Source organism: Neoarius graeffei, chromosome 14, assembly GCF_027579695.1.
Source record: "Neoarius graeffei isolate fNeoGra1 chromosome 14, fNeoGra1.pri, whole genome shotgun sequence".
NCBI lineage: Eukaryota > Metazoa > Chordata > Actinopteri > Siluriformes > Ariidae > Neoarius > Neoarius graeffei.
Genome location: NC_083582.1, coordinates 5,693,805 through 5,716,667, shown reverse-complemented (window position 1 = coordinate 5,716,667; position 22,863 = coordinate 5,693,805). Strand labels below are relative to the sequence as shown.

Sequence of the window (22,863 nt, the reverse complement as noted above, 5' to 3'; positions counted from 1 at the left end):
ATCCTCCAAAATCCATTTTAATTCCAGCTTTTAATGCGACAAAACAGGACAAACACCAAGCGGGATGAATACTTTTGCAAGACTGTGTATATAGGGCAGAGCGGTGAGACTTGGTACGAGTTTTCAGCTTTTGTAGATTGTACGAAATTCTTTGCAGGTGGCGTCACATTCATATTGCATTAGAGAGTATGTACTGTACCCTCTTACCACAACACGAGTCTCTCAGCTTGTCGTATATACTGACCTTCAGGATCACTTTTAATGTCATTATTTTTCTGAGACATTGAGGGGAGACATGGGACATCATGTTGGGAGACAGGACAAAAATAAAACCCCTAGCTTAATACTACATGTTTATTTTATTTATTTTCCAAATCTTGTCCCATATGAACTGTATGAATACACGATGCTGGTACCAGACCCGTTGCAACAAGGTAGGCAGACTTGGCAATTGCCTAGGGCCCCAGCCCTCGAAGGGCCCCCGCTGCCGAACGACTGGTTATGTGTTCAATAGCAATGACAACTTTTTGAGCGTGGCAGCGCAGCGCCTAATGACACTTGTTGAACTACCCTAGTTCCAAGGGGGCCCCCTAATGCACAACAGCGCCTCCCTACATGCTTTGGCCGAAAAGTGCAATGACAGTCTGTTGTCAACCCCTCAATGCCCATCTCCGTCCAGTCAAGTGGTTGCAGATCTCCGCGGCAAAAAAAAACAAAACAAAATCAAATATGAAGCGAAATTACCCCTCAGGGAGCCAGAAGAGAAAGAAGAAAAGGGAAGAGGAAGACAGAAAAAAACAAGACACTGGTAAATGAGAATGTACACACTCATTAATACCAAGCGGGTCGACAAGCAAATTTGGTAGCTAGCTTATGTTAATGGTAGTTATCTTGTAGACAGTGTTTATAACAGTGATGTAAACGTTGTCATGCATAACAGGCTTACAAACTTGCAAGGACTGGCTAAAAATTCTAATATGTGCCACACAAATAGGTGAAAGACTGTCAACTTCTCCCAGATTAACTTATTGTGTTTATCAAAATGTCAGAGTTAGTTTCAGCGAGCTGCATGGCTTTCATGAGAAGTAGCTAGTGTGTCGTGAGCATGAATGGAGTAGGACAGGGGATGGCTCACAAGAAAGCTCTTTTTTACATAAATAGGCTACATTTGTGACCTTGGTCGGATATTAATGCAGTAATTCAGCTAAGAAACCCGAACTTTCCGCAAGGAAGCATTCAATTGAATGTGATGTCCGCAGGTCTTTGGACATGGAGGGTATTGTGGCTGCCTTTGCTGAAGCCAAAGCCCACAAGCAGCAGTTTTAGACATTTTGCCCATGATTCTAGTTGTGTATTCTTAAATTTTTATGTGTTTTTCTATACCTTTTGCACTTTTCTGTGTGTGCTGGTTCTTATTAAGATTCTTATTCATGTTTGTAATCATTTAATCACCATTTGAAGTTATTTCTACTTGTGTATATACTGTAAATATTTAGTGTTGTGTTATTTGCACATTTTATATTACTTTGTCTTATTTTCATATTTGATTTATATATGCGTGTGTGTGTGTGTATATTTTGTCCATTCTTGTGTTTAATTGGGTTTGATAATTATTTATAATAATGTAAAGAGTTCATTTATTAAGTAAAAATCGTAAGAATGATTACAATGTGTGTGATGTTTATTTATTAAGTCTTCAGTGGGTAGGCGGCCATAAGGCCTTTCGTCGAGGGGGGGATAATTATGGGCCCCAGATCCCCCTTTGCCTAGGGCCCCCAAATAGCTTGAAACGGGCCTGGCTGGTACAGTGATAGAAAAATGTCTGTTTACCCAAAACCTGACTCGACAAAACAGTTCCATTCTCAAGAAGGAATGAAATGAGATTAATCCTCCTGCAGGGACACGCCCACATTTTTAACAAACATTTTTAAACAATTTTATGTTTGTAAACCACAAGAAAAAGCCAGGTAACATGATGAACTGTCCCAACGTTTCCCCCAGGATTTAAGTTTAATAAATAATACTATATCTGGTAACTCGAGGCTACAGACTTTAATTCTTAACAAATCCTCAATTCACCAGAAAAGATTACACCACAGAATGGAGGTGGAGGAGAAAATACTTTTAAGTTTTAGTTGATAAAATATCAAACTACACAAAGCTCGCTGCAGCGTCCAGCTTCGGCTCCAAAGGAAGTCGGTTACTCTCAGGGCCACGTCGAACCTCTGATGGAATCTCAAACCTGATTGGGTGAAAATGTATAGGAATACAAACAGTCCCAAGTCTCCCTGTCCCAAGTCTCCCCACTCTTCCCTGTCATTTATATCCTGCTTGGGAACATGTATGCACCTTTTTGGCTATAAAAAAAAGCACATAGTTAGTGGACTTGAGGTCCATTAATGAGCCCTAGAGTACAACGTATATTCATGTAGATTGTACCTTGGGGACAGACACGGACTCCTAGTGTACCCCATTTTTAATTTCGGATTTTAATTGTTGAATCGGGATGATGTCAAATAATTTCTATGAGATAATTATATAATGTAATGATTGTGACAGGAGACTGAGGGAAATGGAGGAAAAGACGACCGATAAAATGATTTGATAAAAACCGACATGAAGGGTGCGCCATAGCATAGCATAGCATAGCATACACACATACACGTAGATCGTTTCCCTTCCCCATCAGAACAGATATAATGTGGAATTTGCACAGAAAGCTACCATGGCTAACTCCGAGGCTGTGAAGTGACGGCGTATATAACACACTCCTCCGTTCTTCAGCGTTATGACAGCAGGTATGCAGCGCAGCAGAATGGAAGTGCAGGTACGATGAATATATATCTATATATATATGCATATAAATATATTCATATATATTTCACTCTTTCTCTCATCTCTGCATGAATGTAGACTGATTGAGGAGAAATTCTTCATTTATCTTCTCACTCAGTTCACTCAGGGGTGTAGCGGTGGTGGTAGTGGTGGTGACGGTGGTTAGAACAAGCGAGCTTTTTTCTTCAGTTCGTTTCTCTTCCACAGAGCCAAGCGGTCAAACTGGGCGATGGTCATCCCAAACACCTGGAAGAACTCGTCGGGAGACAGGTGCCTCTGAAAGAGAGCAAAAAAAAAAGATTTATTAACACTTTGCATTTCTAATGTTCACAGTAACAATGACGAATCAGTGTGTGGGCGTGGCCTGTGCAACTGTTATCAAAATCATACGAATAATTAAAATTGTGAAAATATCAAATTAACTGTTGCTGCATGTACAAAGAAAGTGAATGATCAATGGTTGCTTTGTTTGCAAGTGTTGCGAGTGAGAACGTAGCGTAACGCAACGAGTGAAAAAAAAATCAAAGGGAAAAAAAAAGGAATTTTACCACAAAAATTCATAATAGAAAGTGGAAATAATCCTGGTCACAACCAGTTGATTGGCTGGTTAATTTATTCACTTAAAAAATTTAAGGTGTGAGTATAAAAATCTGTTTTTCTTGTGTTAAATGGCCACTCCCAGAGTTTCATATTATTTCTAAACGTACTTCAAAAAAAAAAAAAGAAGGATTTTTTTTTAATTACACAGCTTGGTGCATAACATCTCTCATTTGAGAGTCTGTATAAGCGCACGCTGTGATTGTGCTCTAACCTGAAACAGGCGCATGGTACTGTAATTAGTCCTAATGGTGCTGTGCAATCTGAGCTCCAACACGTGTGGACATGACACAGACATGTTTTTTTGAAGACTCGGACTCATTGTGATTAAAGGCGGAGACGTGAACTTAGTTAATTATATGCGAAAGTTCGTAGTAAAAGAGTTTGTTATTGCATGGTTGAAGTGTAGTTCTATATAATCAGATATTTATACACAACTTTAGTAAAGAATCGATTCAAGAATTGAATGATGATGCTGAATATTTTGCATCTAATTTTCACTCATTATTGTTGCTGCTTCATTTGAGGAAGCCTTCAACTCTCGCCGCTGCAGTCTGGATACCATATGACCCACATGCCAGAACCTGCCCACAGCCAGCTTCCAAAGAGTTCATCAAAACATAAGCAGGTCTGACCTCGTTCGCAGATTTTTCTACTTACAGCATCTGCATGCGGTTAATTTCACCTTGGATTAAAGAGTAGAAGAGATAGCATGGTGCACGGTGATGAAGGTTACACACAACTCAACTCATAGTTTACTGCAGACGCCCAGGCCCTTCATGTGTGTGTATCTGTTTTTTTAGCTCCATGTCTCCATGAGCAATGACAGATGGGGACATTTGGCTGGTCCACACAAAGGAAAGTACTTTTATTTCTTTTCAATACATGCAGCTTTTATTTAAAAAGCTGAAACATCCAAAGAGGCATGCTTAGTGTTGAGCACTGCAGGAGGATACGTCAGGGTTACGGGACGGCCCAAGCCGCAGGAGGTAGAATAACAGACGCGTGTGGCTTTTACGACCCACCAGAAAGATAAAACTGCTGAAATCATGAGGCTTTCGTAATTCTCATCAGGGTGTTGTCAACATTTCTACAGAGAGGCTGACGGTATTCCATCTCACAAGAAAAACAAACTGATCTCCTGTCCTAAACTCCCCCCCAAAAAAACGAGTGCGACCTTCTGGTAAACACACACAGCTGATAACCTGACATCTCATAAATCAGCCTCACGTGACCTCTGACCTCCCACTGATAGCATTATCACAACGGTTCGACCCCTACCCACTACGTTTTTTCACTGAGGCCGTCCAGCTGTCCACTAATCACGAGCGTCCTTTCTTTATTCGTCCCATGGTTCATGTCATGACGTTGACTCGGCTCATTTACGTAAGCGTCGCTTAAACTATTAAGTTTATTTACAACAAGACTGTGGTTTTCTTTTTGTTTGTCGATGGATTGCTGGTGTACAGTGCGTCCTGTAGAGAGTGACAAAACCGCAGGAAACGTCACAGGTAACCGCCGAGTTGAAACACGGATGTTTATCAGAATCGACACATTTCCAGAATAAACAGGTATACGAGCATGAATCGTGTTTGAACCCCCTGACACCTCAGAAGCACCAGACAAAAAGGAAAGAAAGACAAACAGATCCATTACTATCCCAAACATACAGTAGCTTAATCATTTTCACTGGAACTATGGCTTTTAATTTTATTAAATAGAGTAAAATTGGTTGTAAAACTGTAGGTCACCCCTTAAATAATTACATCACAAATTCTAAGTGCAGTACCGTCACTGCTCCTGCTGTACTTATCAGTAGAATCAACCTTAACAAAACATTCATCTGAGGTAAACCCATTGATGCCAAACTAGAAAGAACTAGGTTACTCAGTCGAGTGGATATCTCCACCAAGCCATGTATTATCAACATCAAAATCAAATAATTTGATCCAAGGATAAAACTAAAGCTGTCCACCAAAGTTCATCCAAATCCGTTCACTACTTTTTGAGTTATGTTGGGAACAGACAAAAATAAATAAATCCTGGAGCCACATACATATCCGGATTTACATCGAAGTACAATCAATTGTTCCTCGGTCCATGGCTCACCTTTCCTCAACATTTCATCAAAATCCGTTTGCTACTTTTTGAGATACGTTAGGAAGAACAAACAAACGGAGGCGAAAACTGAACCTCCTCCAACACAGTTGAAAATCCAAGTCAAATGAGATCTCAAAACTTGTACAAAATTCTACAAGTTCTACTAGAAGCAAAGTTTCTGAGCTCTTCATAAAAACTGGTATTGGATCTGAAGTAAGAGACAACTGACTAATAACTTACAACAGAATGATGACTCATGTTTTCTTGGATAGCTGTAGCTTTGCACTGTGTGTCTCTGGATGGCAAAATATGATCTCTAATCCATAAGCAGAACAAAAACATCTTTGATTTCACTGTGTATTAAGAAAACAAAAAACAAAAAACATTGGATTGGTTTTTAGACTCGAGAAAAAATGGACCAGTTATTCAAACCGGTTTGTCCCAGAAATACTGTTTCAGAGATACTAAAAAGCTTTATGTAAATTATCCATTATCTGTCCCATTTATCCATTGTGGGTTATTTTGCATCCAATCCCAGCTGAGTTCAGGTGAGAGGCGGGGTTCGCCCGGGGCAGGTCACCAATCAATCACAGGGCTACACAAAGACCAACCATCACACTCATATTCACACCGATGGGGGTTTAGAGTCGCCAGTTAACCTCATCTATCTATTGCTGTGTTCACACTTATACCGGTACGAAAGTGGTATAACTGCATCGATACAAAGTATACCGGTACAGTTTAGTGCATCTGTCCACACTAGCGAGAAATGTTTGTGGTTTTCTTTCACGGTAGTTGAAATGCGCGTGCGCGAAATGTTTCCGTGGTTACCGAGTAACTTCCTTCTGAGAATATATGGCATCCGTTATTTCGAGATCTCGAGAAAACAAAACAATTATTCCGTGATCTCGAGAAAACAAAATTATTTCATGATCTCAGCTGGATCACTGTATCTCCGTCGGTAGAGACGAAGCCGGGCCAGTCTTCTGCGGAGGTGCCGCGGACTAATTTTGAAATTATCCCTTATTAAAAGACTTAATGCAATCTCTCCCTGTGTCAACCCCTGATCAAAATATTGCCTTATTAGGTGATCGATTATTCCAGACATTCTAATGACCAAAGTTGCATCTATACAGAATGAGAAATAGCCCCAAAGTCAGCATATCACAAGTCTCTTGGTGCACCTGAATGAACCATTTCTCAGCTGTTTACTCGAGATCATGAAATAATTGTTTTGTTTTCTCGAGATCTCGGAATAACGGTTTTGTTTTCTCGAGATCTCGAATTAGTTGTGGTGTTTTCTCGAGATCCTGAATTAATTATATCGTTATCTCGGGATAACAAGGTGAATAAAAAAAAAAAGGATTATATGAAGGGCCTCTCTCGGCTTCCGTACGGATGAAACAACGTGTGTGTGCTTGTGTTGTCAGTGTACAGTCTGTATTTCTGGTGGTCATTTATTCAGTCGAATCGTATAAAACGCGCGAGGCAGTTGAGAAAGAAACAAACGAATCTTCGTTCTTCACTATTTTATTCAGTGAAGACATCGATTGAGGTGTGTGACTTTGCGCATGCGCATTATATTTGTATCGATACAGAACCGTTTCATCTGTCCACACCGATACTGTACCGGTACGAAACCCATACATTTGTGGGTTTCATACCGATACAGTTATACCGCTACAGTACCGGTATAGTTGCTAGTGTGGACAGGTGTTGCGGTACGAAAGTAGTACCGTTTCGGTACAAAATCCCTAGTGTGGACAGGGTATAAGTCTTTGGACTGTCGGAGGAAACCAGAGCACCCAGAGGGAACCCACACAGGCATGAGGAGAACATGCAAACTCCACACAGAAAGACCACCGTCGATCATGAGGTTTGAGCCCAGAACCTTCTTGCTGTGAGGAGACAGTGATAACCACGATACCACTGTGCCACCCTAGTGAGCAGGAAATATGCTGGTTAAACATCGCTATATTTAAAAATTGTACATACATCATGATGTCACCATCTGCGCCCAGGACTGATTCTGAACTCGTTTTGGGTGGGGCTTATAATCCAAATTTGCGTTCATGTAGAAGAATTACTTCTGGACTGTGGACTGATTGCCCGGTGTCACTTTTGTGTGCACAGTGTTAGACACTAGGTTTATCCTTTTGCTCTGGCACCAATACATTAGCTGTAAAGAACAAGAGATTTTTTTTTGGGATGCACAGCATGTCATCATCCAGGAATACCGCAAATGATGATCTGCTCTTGAAGAAGAAGATTTTTAGCCATGTAGGCCAGCATGAGACCTGCACTTTTTTTCCCCATGATGTTCTCATAGACACAAATCCGGAGAAGTACCAGAAGTCACTTTTACTGCAGTGGCGTCTCCTACAACATGCGCGAATGTGAATGCAAGCCGTCCTCAAAAGTGTACAACTTTCTATTTTTACTTTTGATGTAATGTTTCATTCTTTTGACAATGACGTCGAGGAACTCAGGAAGAACCTGTGCAGTTCTCAGCTGCTCCAACAACAGAAGTGGCAAACTTCAACTTTGGAAAAATAGCATCAGTGAGGCTGGAGCTCATACCACCCACTGGTGGTGTGTGTGAGTTTGAAATCCAATCAATCCTGTGGGAGGAGTAGAGATTTTTGTGAAATTGCATATGACCCCTGTGTAGCCGCATCCAAGGCAGGTGGCGCCACCTGGTGAACAATTCTTGTTGGAATATATCTTTAGAGTCTTCTGGGTGAGTTTCAGTGAAAACATCCCAGCAGTTTGCGAAGAGTAGTGTTTAATGTGACGAGTCACCCAAAATTTCAGACGCCCATAAAATCATAAATATGACATGTGGCACCACCGTCTTGACAACTTTTATGCACACCCACCTGGGGAACATTGTATGGGAGTTTGATTGAAATTCAATCAATCCTGTAGGAGGAGTAGCGATTTTTGTAAATTGTGGACGGACAACGATGACGGATGACGTGATCTCATAAGCTCATCTGGCTTGGCCTACAGTCGGATGAGCTCATAAAAAACTGAACATGAAATAAACAAGCCTTTACTTCATATAAGAGTGAAGTCTGTGACTAAGATGTTGAATACCTATAAAAAGAGAGCTGTGTTACTTCCACCTAGGGTGAAGTCACATGCATTCCCGCTATTGTACAGTGGGGCAAAAAAGTATTTAGTCAGCCACCAATTGTTCAAGTTCTCCCACTTAAAAAGATGAGAGAGGTCTGTAATTTTCATCATAGGTACACTTCAACTATGAGAGACAGAATGGGGGGAAAGAATCCAGGAAATCACATTGTAGGATTTTTAATGAATTAATTGGTAAATTCCTCGGTAAAATAAGTATTTGGTCACCTACAAACAAGCAAGATTTCCGGCTCTCACAGACCTGTAACAACTTCTTTAAGAGGCTCCTCTGTCCTCCACTCGTTACCTGTATTAATGGCACCTGTTTGAACTCGTTATCAGTATAAAAGACACCTGTCCACAACCTCAAACAGTCACACTCCAAACTCCACTATGGCCAAGACCAAAGAGCTGTCAAAGGACACCAGAAACAAAATTATAGGCCTGCACCAGGCTGGGAAGACTGAATCTGCAATAGGTAAGCAGCTTGGTGTGAAGAAATCAACTGTGGGAGCAATTATTAGAAAATGGAAGACATACAAGACCACTGATAATCTCCCTCGATCTGGGGCTCCACGCAAGATCTCACCCCGTGGGGTCAAAATGATCACAAGAACGGTGAGCAAAAATCCCAGAACCACACGGGGGGACCTAGTGAATGACCTGCAGAGAGCTGGGACCAAAGTAACAAAGGCTACCATCAGTAACACACTACGCCGCCGGGGACTCAAATCCTGCAGTGCCAGATGTGTCCCCCTGCTTAAGCCAGTACATGTCCAGGCCCGTCTGAAGTTTGCTAGAGAGCATTTGGATGATCCAGAAGAGGATTGGGAGAATGTCATATGGTCAGATGTAACCAAAATAGAACTTTTTGGTAAAAACTCAACTTGTCGTGTCTGGAGGAGAAAGAATGCTGAGTTGCATCCAAAGAACACCATACCTACTGTGAAGCATGGGGGTGGAAACATCATGCTTTGGGGCTGTTTTTCTGCAAAGGGACCAGGACGACTGATCCGTGTAAAGGAAAGAATGAATGGGGCCATGTATCGTGAGATTTTGAGTGAAAACCTCCTTCCATCAGCAAGGGCATTGAAGATGAAATGTGGCTGGGTCTTTCAGCATGACAATGATCCCAAACACACCGCCCGGGCAACGAAGGAGTGGCTTCGTAAGAAGCATTTCAAGGTCCTGGAGTGGCCTAGCCAGTCTCCAGATCTCAACCCCATAGAAAATCTTTGGAGGGAGTTGAAAGTCCATGTTGCCCAGCGACAGCCCCAAAACATCACTGCTCTAGAGGAGATCTGCATGGAGGAATGGGCCAAAATACCAGCAACAGTGTGTGAAAACCTTGTGAAGACTTACAGAAAACGTTTGACCTCTGTCATTGCCAACAAAGGGTATATAACAAAGTATTGAGATGAACTTTTGTTATTGACCAAATACTTATTTTCCACCATAATTTGCAAATAAATTATTTAAAAATCAGACAATGTGATTTTCTGGATTTTTTTTTCTCATTCTGTCTCTCATAGTTGAAGTGTACCTATGATGAAAATTACAGGCCTCTCTCATCTTTTTAAGTGGGAGAACTTGCACAATTGGTGACTGACTAAATACTTTTTTGCCCCACTGTATGTGATTACAATGCAACGCAATTATAGCCAGGAAAAACTAAGAGATTACACAGCCTGATAATAATCACGATTCATTTTATATTTCATTGATGTGACTCGTCATAACTTTGTATCTTGATTTATCGTCACACGATATGTCGTTACTTGCCACTGCAGTAATGGCGGTGCCGCTAGATGGTGGAACACAATTTTGTTGACCACAACAATGCTTTCTTTGCTCCATATATTGATCAGGTCGTTGTTGATAATACCAAATTTCTTGACTATAATGAAATAGGAAACAGGAAGTAATGCAAGAAATTGAAGCAATCGTGTGACTCGGTGTCTAGCACTGACAGAGAATAGCTTCAACATCTGATCATCTGATGCTGACTGCACCAGGGGTTGAAGTGGACCACAGGACCAGGGGTCTGTTACCTGGACTGCTTCGGGGAAATTTCCAGAAAGCTTGAGTATCAAAACAGTGCGTTTTAATCTGCTTAAATTCTTTATGTTTTGGACAGTCAAAAACACACCCGTATTATTTCAGAGACACGTCCCCGGAAAGACCAACTGCCGGAGACGGACGCCTGTGTTTTGCGTCTCTGCACTGTGAGTGTACTGTGAGATGGTTTAACAGTACCAGTACCTCTAGCCTGGTGCGGTCCACATCACGCGGCAGCTTCACTCTGACTCGGTGTGTTACAGCCAGCATGTCATACGGGTACACCTATAAACACACACACACACACACACACACAGTAGTGTTTAATAACACTAATATCAACACTGCTTTAAAACCAATCTAATGCTACCATGGAAATCAAACTCACCTTGTACTCTGAGGAAAGGAAGCAAGGAGACAGAATGAAGTTGGAACAAACACAGAGACAGATTTTTTTTAAAAAAATGTCACATTTCATACGTTTTCACTCTGAGACAATTCTAAAGAGCAAAATAGTAATCTATAGTATTGTACACCGCAACTCTGCCATAACGAACTCCTTGGGCTACGTCCAAATAGTTTGTTATCCTGAAAAGTTCGTAACATTGAAATGGACCCAGTTGTCACACCAAACACTCGTTATATTCGGCGAAATTTTCAGCACATTCTCCTGATCACAAATTTCTCCTTCCGAGTCACTATCGCAGTTCACTGATTGAGTTAAAGGATCACGAACGGAGGCGATGATTGATTTCTCCATCTGTCATGGAAATGACGGAGGTTACCGGTGTATCGTTCGTTGTCAATGTCCACACACTGACTCGCTCCGTTTTCTAAATCTACATCATTCAGTTGATTCATGTGTTGCAAATCACCAGTGATGTCATTTATGCCATGCCACAGGGCTGGGCGGGGCTGAGGGTATAAAAACACCACCAGTGCGCTTTAACTAGGTGTTAAGTTTAGCGGTATCAGCAGTCATTCCATCCTTTTATCGATCGTTTGATCAGCGTTCTTGATAATTGTTGATCACTTACACCTACGCGAGGCTCGTTAAGCCTTTGTTTCATGGCGTTAACATGAAATGTAGTTACAGGAAGATTGTTTATTTACAAACAGGCAGGCAAACAGGTCAAAAACGTAAGACAAAGAAATGCAGGGTCATGAAACGGGCAACGGTCGCACAAGGGACAAACAGAATGACGGAGGCAAAGACGAAAGGTGGAGTCTAAATACATAAAACAAAGTCAAAACCAGAAAGGCGCCACACAGATACAAGGCTTGGTAATGTGAGACACTCGGTACAGCGTGTATACTTCACCAAGTCTGGGTGCTTAGAGAGGGTTTATAAGTACGCTGTGATTGCACTCTAATCCAGAACAGGTGCATGGTACTGTAATTAGTCGTAATGATGCTGCACACTCCGAGCTCCAACATGCATGGATGTGACAGTGATTTTTTTTTTTGAAGAGTCTGACTCATGGTCATAAAAGGTGGGGGACACAAACTTAGTTCATTATCTGCAAAAGTTTGTAGTAAAAGAGTTCGTTATAGCACAATTTCAATGTATACACACACACACACACACATATATATATATATATATATATATATATATATATATATATATATATATATATATATACACACACACACACACCTCTCATTGCTCCCCAGGTGGAGTCGTGATCGTCCTCTCCGAGATCGGCTGCCTAGAAAGTGCAGACAAAAAAAAAATTAAATGCGTAACTGAAAGCTCCATTTCCTCCTGCGTCAAAAATTCAGTGTGTATCAACAAAACCATTTCCCAGAAGTTCCTCTTCAACTTCCTAAAGTTAAAGGTCACAGATTAATATAAACACAGGCTTTAATGTCTGGCTGATGCGCTGTTATATCAGCTCCATCGCTCACTTTCAGTCACGCAGCACACCGCAAACTCGTCTCTGCTCAGCTACTACTGTAAATAAAAGTGTGAGACAGGACACTGGGTGCCAATACTTTCCAAATACTACATGCTATCTCAATCTCAATCCTGCACTTCGAATACAGCTTGAAAATTGAAAAAGAAAGGATGTGTGTTTTAGAGGATAACACTGTAAACTGTGTGCACGATGCTGCCACCTAGTGTCCACCACACACCCACTTCCTGTCTCTGAGAGTTCAGTAAGGAATAAACCACTTGGGGCTGAGCTGTAACAGGAACATCACGTGGTTTAATAAAGATTTACTCTGCGTCTGTGCTTCCTGAGCTGACTGCTATCTTATTTCCACTTTATTGAGAACGCAGCCGTATCCTCTGCGTCCTCTCTAAAGGATGTAGCATCGATGAATTCCATCCTCAGTCCAACTGAGTTACAGCGACTCTACTGCCTTCCATATGTGCGATAAACCAAACAAGAGTCATCATCTCTGATGCAAAAGGGGACGTGACCACAGCTGTTCCACACAAAGCACACACATGTGGAGAGACAGATGTAGAAGCTGGATATGTCACCTCACACAGCAGGAGTAGGGTTTGAGACGCGGACTTTACCTTGTAGATGCCGTTATGTCCGTAGCCTGGGAGTGAAGCAGACTTATTGTAGGGGAAATCTGTAACAGATAGGAGATTTTTTAGACCAGATATGTATGAGAAGTAAAATCAGTGTCACTGAGTCTGGGAAAACCCATCGCACATCACTGCGGCCAAATTCCACCAAACAGACAAAGAAGGACAAAAAAAGGGATTTGACCAAAATGAAGATTTTCTGCCTATAATATACTGACCAGAGTGAAAAAACCTGCGTCTGCTCTGTCCCCCCCCCACACACACATTTTTAAAGCTTACGGTTTGCATTTATAGCCTTGAACATAAAAGACTAAATTTTTATAGTAAAGAAAAATATTTTATAGTAAAGAAGACTATAAAAATTTGATATTTTATAGGCTTTTTGGGTTTGGATGGAGGGGGTAATATTCCAAGAAAAAAAAACAACTCTGAATTCATAATTTCTGTGCTTAAAGATGGAAATTTATGACAAAACCCACAGATGTTATCAGAAATTATAAAGTCATAAATTACAAGAAAAAAATTAAAAATTCCAAGTTTAAAAAGTCACAAATTAAGAGAAAAAACCCTGAAAAATTCTAAGTTTAATAAGTCACAAATTGCAAGAAAAAACAAACAAAAATCCTATTTAAAACATCAAAAATTACATGAAAAAAATTGCAAGTTTAAAAAGTCACAAAAAAACAAGACAAATTTTTAAAAATCAAATTTAAAATATCAAAAATTACATGAAAAACTTTCACAAAAATTCCAAGTTTAAAAAGTCACAAATTACAAGAAAAAACTAAATAAATCAAAATTTAAAAAAAATCCAAGATTAAAAAGTCACAAATTATCAGAACAAAACTAAAAAATTCTGAGATTAAAATGTCACATAAAATGTGGAAAAAATATTTATTTATTTATTCATTCATTCATTTATTTATTTTGTCAAGGGCCCAGATCGCTTCACAGTGCAGGTTGGATCATCATCATCATCACACCACAGATGCCACGGCTGGGCCGAGAGTTATGGAAAATGTAGTCTTTCCTTCTCGTTCGTGTAATATAACAGAGTACAACACTCAGATTTTTAACTACATTTCCCAGAATGCACTGCAGCCAGGACGCATGAGAAGTTTTTTTCTTGTAAATTTGTAACTTCTTAATTTTGCAATTTATGACTTTATAATCTCACAGAATTCCTGAGTTTTTCTCATACATTTTCTACTTTAATCTCCGAAATTTTGAGGTTGCATTTTTTTTTTTGTGACATTATCATTTTTTTTTTGGAACATTACAGTGTTATTCTCAAAATCTTATATTTTTAACTTTTAAACAGTGGCCCTAAAACGTTGTCAGAAGCAGACAGTGAAACACTTCCGGGTTGCATTTTATACACAATTTCTTCCCAAACTTTTGATTTTCAGAATAACGTGATCCGATTTGTGTTTTTGTACCTGTCCTATCGCTTGTCTGAGTGGAACTCACACTAGCCTGGTGCTGAGGGTTCAACCATCACCAGTACACTACAGACAGGAACACTAATCCACAGCAGTATTGTGCATTACTGATATTAATTCTGAATTTCTGTGATGTCCGTGTCACTTCCTGCTTTCCTGCCTGTGCTATGACCTCTCTGATAAACTCCTGTATAATCATGATTTTTTAATGTTTGTTCAAAATAAAAGTCACATGTAAACTACGTCCTGGGTCAGTGTGGTCTGCGCTGTTCATTCTCCTGTTTTAATTATTGAGTTCTACGAATCACACCACCGAAACTTATCTAGTAAAAACCCAGCAGAAATGACCCTCTGTCCTCCACAGGGCCATGTCTGTATACCGCTCACTGCTCTGAGAGGGGGTTATCACCGCACTGGGGTAGCTCCCGAAGGACTGATCACTTCTTGTCGGGGTTAAGCTGCCTGCGTTGGCTTCAAGACTCTAAAGGAAGAGCTGATGGATCAGCTACTCACTGGGCTGAGACATGTCCGTGGGCAGGCTGTGTGTGGAGGTCCTGGGGTCGATGTCCGGTGACTGTCCATCACTCTGACTCTTTAGAAGAGTCCAACTCATTCTGGTCTACAGACAACGCAAAGATCAGCAGAGGATCAGTGAACATATTAGAGTTTAGAAAATTTCAGACCAAGAGATACTAGGGGTGTAACACAATGACATGCACCTGTAACTGTACCTGTACTCTGACAAACCCAAATACTAAATCCAGGAAAATATTATTATGTACATATTGTTTTCACTTGTAACCTAAATAAAAGTATTTGAGTTTGTTACATTACAGGTAACAAGCCCAAACATGTACCTGTAACCATATCTGTACCTGTAACTGTACTTGTAAGTCTACTTGTACCTGTATCTGTAGTTGTATCTGTACCTGTATCTATACTTGTACCTGTAATTGGATCCATATATGTACTTCTAACTGTACTTGTACCTGTATCCGTATCTGTACCTGCAACTGGATCCATATATGTACTTCTAACTGTATTTGTACCTGTATCCGTATCTGTACCTGTACTTGTACCTGCAACTGGATCCATATATGTACTTCTAACTGTACTTGTACCTGTATCCGTATCTGTACCTGTACTTGTACCTGCAACTGGATCCAAATCTGTACTTTGTATCTGTATCCATATCTGTACCTGTATCTATACTTGTACCTGTAACTGGATCCATATCTGTACCTGTAACTGTACTTGTACCTGTATCTGTACCTGCAACTGGATCCATATCTGTACCTGTAACTGTACTTGTACCTGTAACTGGATCCATATCTGTACTTGTAACTGTACTTGTACCTGTTTCCGTATATGTACTTGTACCTGTAACTGGATCCATATCTGTACTTGTACCTGTATCTGTACCTGCAACTGGATCCATATCTGTACTTGTAACTGTATTTGTACCTGTTTCCATATATGTACTTGTACCTGTAACTGTACCTATATCTGCACTTGTACCTGTATCTGTATCCATATCTGTACCTGTAACTGTACTTGTACCTGTAACTGGATCCATATCTGTACTTGTAACTGTACTTGTACCTGTTTCCGTATATGTACTTGTACCTGTAACTGCACCTATATCTGCACTTGTACCTGTATCTGTATCCATATCTGTACCTGTAACTGTACTTGTACCTGTATCCGTATCTGTACCTGTACTTGTACCTGTAACTAGATCCATATCTGTACTTTGTATCTGTATCCATATCTGTACCTGTATCTATATTTGTACCTGTAACTGGATCCATATCTGTACCTGTAACTGTACTTGTACCTGTATCTGCACCTGCAACTGGATCCATATCTGTACTTGTAACTGTACTTGTACCTGTTTCCATATATGTACTTGTACCTGTAACTGTACCTATATCTGCACTTGTACCTGTATCTGTATCCATATCTGTACCTGTAACTGTACTTGTACCTGTATCTGCACCTGCAACTGGATCCATATCTGTACTTGTAACTGTACTTGTACCTGTTTCCGTATATGTACTTGTACCTGTAACTGTACCTATATCTGCACTTGTACCTGTATCTGTATCCATATCTGTACCTGTAAGTGTACTTGTACCTGTAACTGGATCTATTTAGTGTTCAAACTCTGTGGAAAGCGTTCTATCTTCCATCTTTAATGTGCCTGAGTAAGCAAGCAAACAACGATTTCAAAACAATGATGTCTTTCCCAAGTCAGAAACCTGTTGTAACAACGACAATGACCGCTGTGTAATAATATTTCCCCAGATTTACTTTAGTGTTTGAGGTTTTTTTACATTCCAGAAAGATGAGAGCAGTTCTCTCGACATGCTCTGAGAATCCACAGAGTTGGACTCTGTACTGCTGCCATACAAACTCCGTTCCTTTAAAGAGGGACTGAATGTGTTTTTGAGCTGTAAACTAAATGATATGACTGTACTGTGATTAGCATCACTGCTGATGTTAATACTGACAAAATAACCATTTTTATAAAAATCAGCATTTTATGGGTTGAAAATGTTTAAATCTACTGTTTACAGTCATCCTGAACCTCGCAGGGTCGATGCTGATGTAGAGTCGACCACTGGTTAGTACTTCTCTACATCAGGAACTTTATATCTATAAATGACAATGGTAACGCCCTCTAACCAGAGATGGTTGGCCCACTTCCCCCAGCCCTGCCCTTCAGTAGGAGTCTGTGAAACCACACTTGTTTTCGCATATATGATGATCGAGACTCACTGAGCAACTCCTGCCTCACATACCCACGCCCTATACAAACCCAATCCACACCCTATCCATGCTCTACACATGCCCAATCCACAGCCGATCCACGCCCTATACATGCCCAATCCACGCCCTTACTTGCCCAATCCATATCTGATCCACGCCCTATATATGCCCTACCTATGCCTTACCCATGCCCTACACATGCCAAATCCACGCCCTATCTATGCCCTACCCATGCCCAATCCACACTCTACACATGCCAAATCCATGCCCTACCCATGCCCTATATATGCCCTACCCATGTCCTATCCATGCCTTACACATGCCCTATACATGCCAAATCCACACCCTATCCACGCCCTATATATGCCCTATCCATGCCTGATCCACGCCCTACACACGTCCAATCCATGCCTGATCCACGCCCTATATATGCCCTATCCATGCCCAATCCATGACTTACCCATGCCCTATATTAGCCTGGCTAACGTGACTGCAAAGCTCTACAAGCATTTGGTCTGGCCAAGATATTAAGCCCAACCGTTTCCCAGAGCCCGTGGTTGACCCGCCTCCCTGAAATGCCTCAGTTTGCTATTGGTCAAAGCCAGAAAAGGCTGTGACGAAGCTTAAACCAATCACATCACTCTTTCCTCTGACGTATGTGACGCGACGGGGCTAACTGGTAGATTAAACTCTTACCGAAGCCGGTCGGGAGCAAGGCGAAAACGTCCTTCCTTTCAATAAATACCTCCAGGGCTGCTCTTTGCTCCGTTTTCAATGAGAACTTGCTCCATGTTCGTAATGTTTCTAGTGAATGAAGCGCTTCCGGAATAGATTCTGTAAACAATCTATGGCTTCCGGTCGCAGTTCTACTACGTCACTGCCTTGAACACGCCTCTACCCAGGGCCATTGGAGATGCTCAAAGTTGATTGGTTCCCGATTTTTCGGGAGCTTGGAAGAGCTGTAGATAGCTTGCCTGGCCAGACTAAGCTCGCAACAGGCCCTCATGTTGCGTCACGCTTAGGATGGGCGGGCCCAGGCTAGCCCTATATATGCCCTATCCATGCCTGATCCACGCCCTACACACGCCCAATCCATGCCTGATCCACGCCCTACACACACCCAATCCACGCTCTACACATGCCAAATCCACGCCTTATCCACGCCCTACCCATACCCTATACATGCCCTACACATGCCCAATCCATGCCATATCCATGCCTGATCCACACCCTATCCATGCCCAATGGAGCAACAGCTCAAAATATGAAAGACTGTTTGTTTTCTTTATACAAAAATATTGTAGAAATATGGTTTTATGTTAACGTCAGACTAGAGCTGAATCGTGTTCATGCAACTTTTATTTCCTTTGTTTTTTTTTCTGTGATTTCCAGTCCCTATCAAGCTTTCTTAAAAAATACAAACAAACAAACAAACACAAAAATCCCCAAATACTCCACCTATTCTTCATTTCTGTGGTCATATATGCCGTTTAGGGCGCATTATCTGTTTAACCTGAATAAAATTCAGGTTACATCCCTTTTAAATATACAGTGGGGTCCAAAAGCCTGAGAATGAAAATCCGTCTGAGTGTCGTCTGATCACACGCTTCAACAGAAGAGATCAGACATGAGGAAAATCCGAGCTATTGTACAAAACGGTTAACGCTGTTGGTCGATATCAGACATTTGCTTCAGTTTAAACAGGGATCTAGAAATAGTGCAGAATGTGGAATATTAAATATTCAAGACTGTGTACGAATAAAATATTTGTTTGAAGTGTTTACAAATTCTAAAAACTTGTTTATTTCCGATTTTAAATAAAGAAAATACCGGATTTTTAATGTGGTCTCAGTGTACGAGTGTAAAATGTAAGTCTGTGTCACAGAGCAAATACCTTTCTGTCCACATCATCTCCATCCTGCCAGGAGGTTCTGGAGGCTGTTTAAAAAATAATAATAATAAAATTACAGTACAATGCACCAATCAGCTTTTGCAAAAATAAAAACAGTATAAACACAGTCACCCTTGAGGGCAAACATGAAAAGTCGCATGCAACGTGCTTCACAATTACAAGAAAATAAAATCCAAAATTTAAATGGCACCTAAAGAATATCACCTACAGCACTGATCTTCCAAAGTCACAAAGGAAAACGCTGACTTTAGAGAAGAAACAGAGTAAACCAAAAACATATTTTAGGAGAAATCAAACATAAATAAATAAAAAGTGTAGAAATGACTAGAAAAGGCAATCAGATGACTCATAATAGAACCAACACACCACAGTGATTACAACAGTCACTATGAATTACACAGATGTCTTCCACTGACGAGCCAAGGCCACTACGATGAGTCTCTCGCACACGCACACACACACACACACACACACACACACACACACACACACACACACACACAGAGTCCGTGAACAAAGGCACACGATCACAAGAAACTGAGATGCTGTCGATGAATGGAAGGATGAAGCCATGAAAATGAAAAAAAGCATAGATAGATATATATACACAGTACTGTGCAAAAGTCTTAGCCCCTCTATTGTTTTTTTCATCCAAACTTTGTTTTATGACTTCTACATTATCGAGTCAAAACATTACAAAAACACTTTAGAGTCCAAACGTTTGGTTTTTTTTTTTGTTTTCCAGCACAAAATTAAATATTACAGGAAAAAATTTTTTTTTGTAATATGTCTGAGCAGCATATTCCATAAGAGAGCACTTTTCAAATTAAAAAAGTAAACATAATAAAGGCTACTGGAAAATGTTTGGTGCAAAATGAAGACGCGAGTGGGACAGTCAAAGTGTGCAGAAGAACTGCGGCTGGTTCTGTAAGACGCTCAGGAAAACCTACAGCTCATTTCCTTCCCGTATAAAACTGGACCTCAGACGGATGGGGTTTTTTAAAGCAAAGGGTCGGCTCACACCAAATACTGACTTTGTTTCATTTATTATGGCTCACTGATTACTGTTTATAGTATTTTTTAAATTATTTTTTTACGTTGTTTTTAGTCTACAGCATTTCTTTACATGTGCCTCAGACTTTTGCACAGTACTGCGGGTGTATACATGGTGTTTCCATATCAGAGCTGATGAAAGAGAATTAAACTGCAGTTAAAGTACCCCGAATTTAAAAATGTAATATGTAAATTATATAACTCGTATACTGTAATTCCACTTAAACTTCCTAAAAAACTCACGGAGTGATGCTCATCCAAACAGTTACGACGTCATAAATCATGCTTGACGACTTTGCACCAATCACGGCTCATATGCAAATTAACTAAAGAAAGATGATAATAAAACATGAGAGGTAAGCTAGCTCAATGCCAGTGATGAAGAAAATAGCTTTGGTTGTTATGGTAATGTTAGACTGAGACAGGTTTAGCTGTTATTCAAGAATTCACTGAGATGATAATGATGTAACTCGAGATTCTGCCCATGAGATAACGAAATCCTGGTGAGGAATCCACGTGCTCTCTCTCAGGCTCGTTATTGGGAAAGGGGGAGAAATATAAACTTTACGGTATATATTTCGAAATGTTGGAATTTGTAATGAACGCAGAGTTCTAGAGGTGGTTGAGATTATTTTTTTATAGTTAAAAAAAAAAAGGAATAAAACTTGACCAGGAAGTGTCCTGAAACGTTTACACAGTCAGTGATTACTTGGCGAATCTTTTATTTATTACAGAACACATCGTAATTTTATCTATTAAGAGTTAAAGGGGAAGAAAGGGCAATATATACGGTTGCTGATGTGACAAAGTAATGTATTCTTAAGTATTCTATCAAATTTATGTACTAGAAAACAACGAAATATCTTGGTAATTGTAAATATAATAGTCGGTACGCTAAACCGCACAAGAGTCGCCATTTTTAAAAGACCGTGACGTCAGCCCTACCCACTGCACTAGGAGAGAAGCGTGTAATTATGGCGTCGGGCGCATCAACTGAAAGCGACAGCTCTGTCGAATCGTACGAAGAGATCCCGCAAGACACACTGCAAGCAGGCTATGGCTTAGAAGGGTACCAGTTTGAACCTAGGAGAGGTACTCTCGACTCCGGTGATGACGAAAGAAGAGAAGAAAGCTCGAACTCGCTTGGTGTTTTTCAGTGGAAACGAGTGAAAAGACACGTCTGGAGGATCGTTATGCTTTCCATCGGTCCTGTTATTACACCCGAAAGCAACACACTGTGGCACTGTGTAGCCGATCGCTTACAATTCATCCTACTTTCCGATTCACACGTGCTAGTCCCAACCTCAATGAGCCAACACAACTGGGCACATACATACGTCATGAGTGTTACGCAGAGAAAATGAACGTACATTCTGATTGGATAAAATTAATATCATGGCGGGCTGTTCAAACTGCGGAAATAGTTTGCTCGAGCTACTTTCAAAACACTATAACTTTCCAACCTTAGAACAAAAAACTTTTGTAAGTCTTGAATAAGGTTCGTCAATGTGTGTTTTATTGTTATATTTACTCTATATATTGCCCTTTCTTCCCCTTTAATGTTGTTGTTACAAAACAAGTTACAGTGGTGCTTGAAAGTTTGTGAACCCTTTAGAATTTTCTATATTTCTGAATAAATATGACCTAAAACGTCATCAGATTTTCACACAAGTCCTAAAAGTAGATAAAGAGAACCCAGTTAAACAAATGAGACAAAAATATTATACTTGGTCATTTATTTATTGAGGAAAATGATCCAATATTACATATCTGTGAGTGGCAAAAGTATGTGAACCTCTAGGATTAGCAGTTAATTTGAAGGTGAAATTAGAGTCAGGTGTTTTCAATCAATGGGATGACAATCAGGTGTGAGTGGGCACCCTGTTTTATTTAAAGAACAGGGATCTATCAAAATCTGATCTTCACAACACATGTTTGTGGAAGTGTATCATGGCACGAACAAAGGAGATTTCTGAGGACCTCAAAAAAAGTGTTATTGATGCTCATCAGGCTGGAAAAGGTTACAAAACCATCTCTAAAGAATTTGGACTCCACCAATCCACAGTCAGACAGATTGTGTACAAATGGAGGAAATTCAAGACCATTGTTGCCCTCCCCAGGAGTGGTCGACCAACAAAGATCACTCCAAGAGCAAGGCGTGTAATAGCCGGCGAGGTCACAAAGGACCCCAGGGTAACTTCTAAGCAACTGAAGGCCTCTCTCACATTGGCTAATGTTAATGTTCATGAGTCCACCATCAGGAGAACACTGAACAACAATGGTGTGCATGGCAGGGTTGCAAGGAGAAAGCCACTACTCTCCAAAAAAAACACTGCTGCTCGTCTGCAGTTTGCTAAAGATCACGTGGACAAGCCAGAAGGCTATTGGAAAAATGTTTTGTGGATGGATGA

General features: G+C 40.5%; 1 protein-coding gene across 11 annotated transcripts in view; it reads right to left on the bottom strand.

Moving 5' to 3' along the window:
• Window positions 1-1,663: 1,663 nt before the first annotated feature.
• The window catches only part of ablim2 (actin binding LIM protein family, member 2), a 206,316-nt gene continuing 185,116 nt past the window's right edge, over window positions 1,664-22,863 (bottom strand). For 10 of the 11 annotated variants that reach the window (XR_009656406.1, XR_009656403.1, XR_009656407.1 and 7 more), the window contains 6 exons: window positions 19,382-19,425; window positions 15,229-15,334; window positions 13,259-13,317; window positions 12,386-12,437; window positions 10,930-11,010; window positions 3,023-3,111 (listed from right to left, as the gene is read on the bottom strand). Coding sequence is in view for 1 of the 11 variants with exons in the window: in XM_060939188.1 (XP_060795171.1) it covers window positions 2,998-3,111; window positions 10,930-11,010; window positions 11,114-11,121; window positions 12,386-12,437; window positions 13,259-13,317; window positions 15,229-15,334; window positions 19,382-19,425 (464 nt within the window). In the remaining 10 variants the exon portion in view is untranslated. Of the gene's footprint in view, window positions 3,112-10,929; window positions 11,011-11,113; window positions 11,122-12,385; window positions 12,438-13,258; window positions 13,318-15,228; window positions 15,335-19,381; window positions 19,426-22,863 lie in introns of all 11 variants that reach the window. The other variant, XM_060939188.1, reaches the window with a different exon arrangement.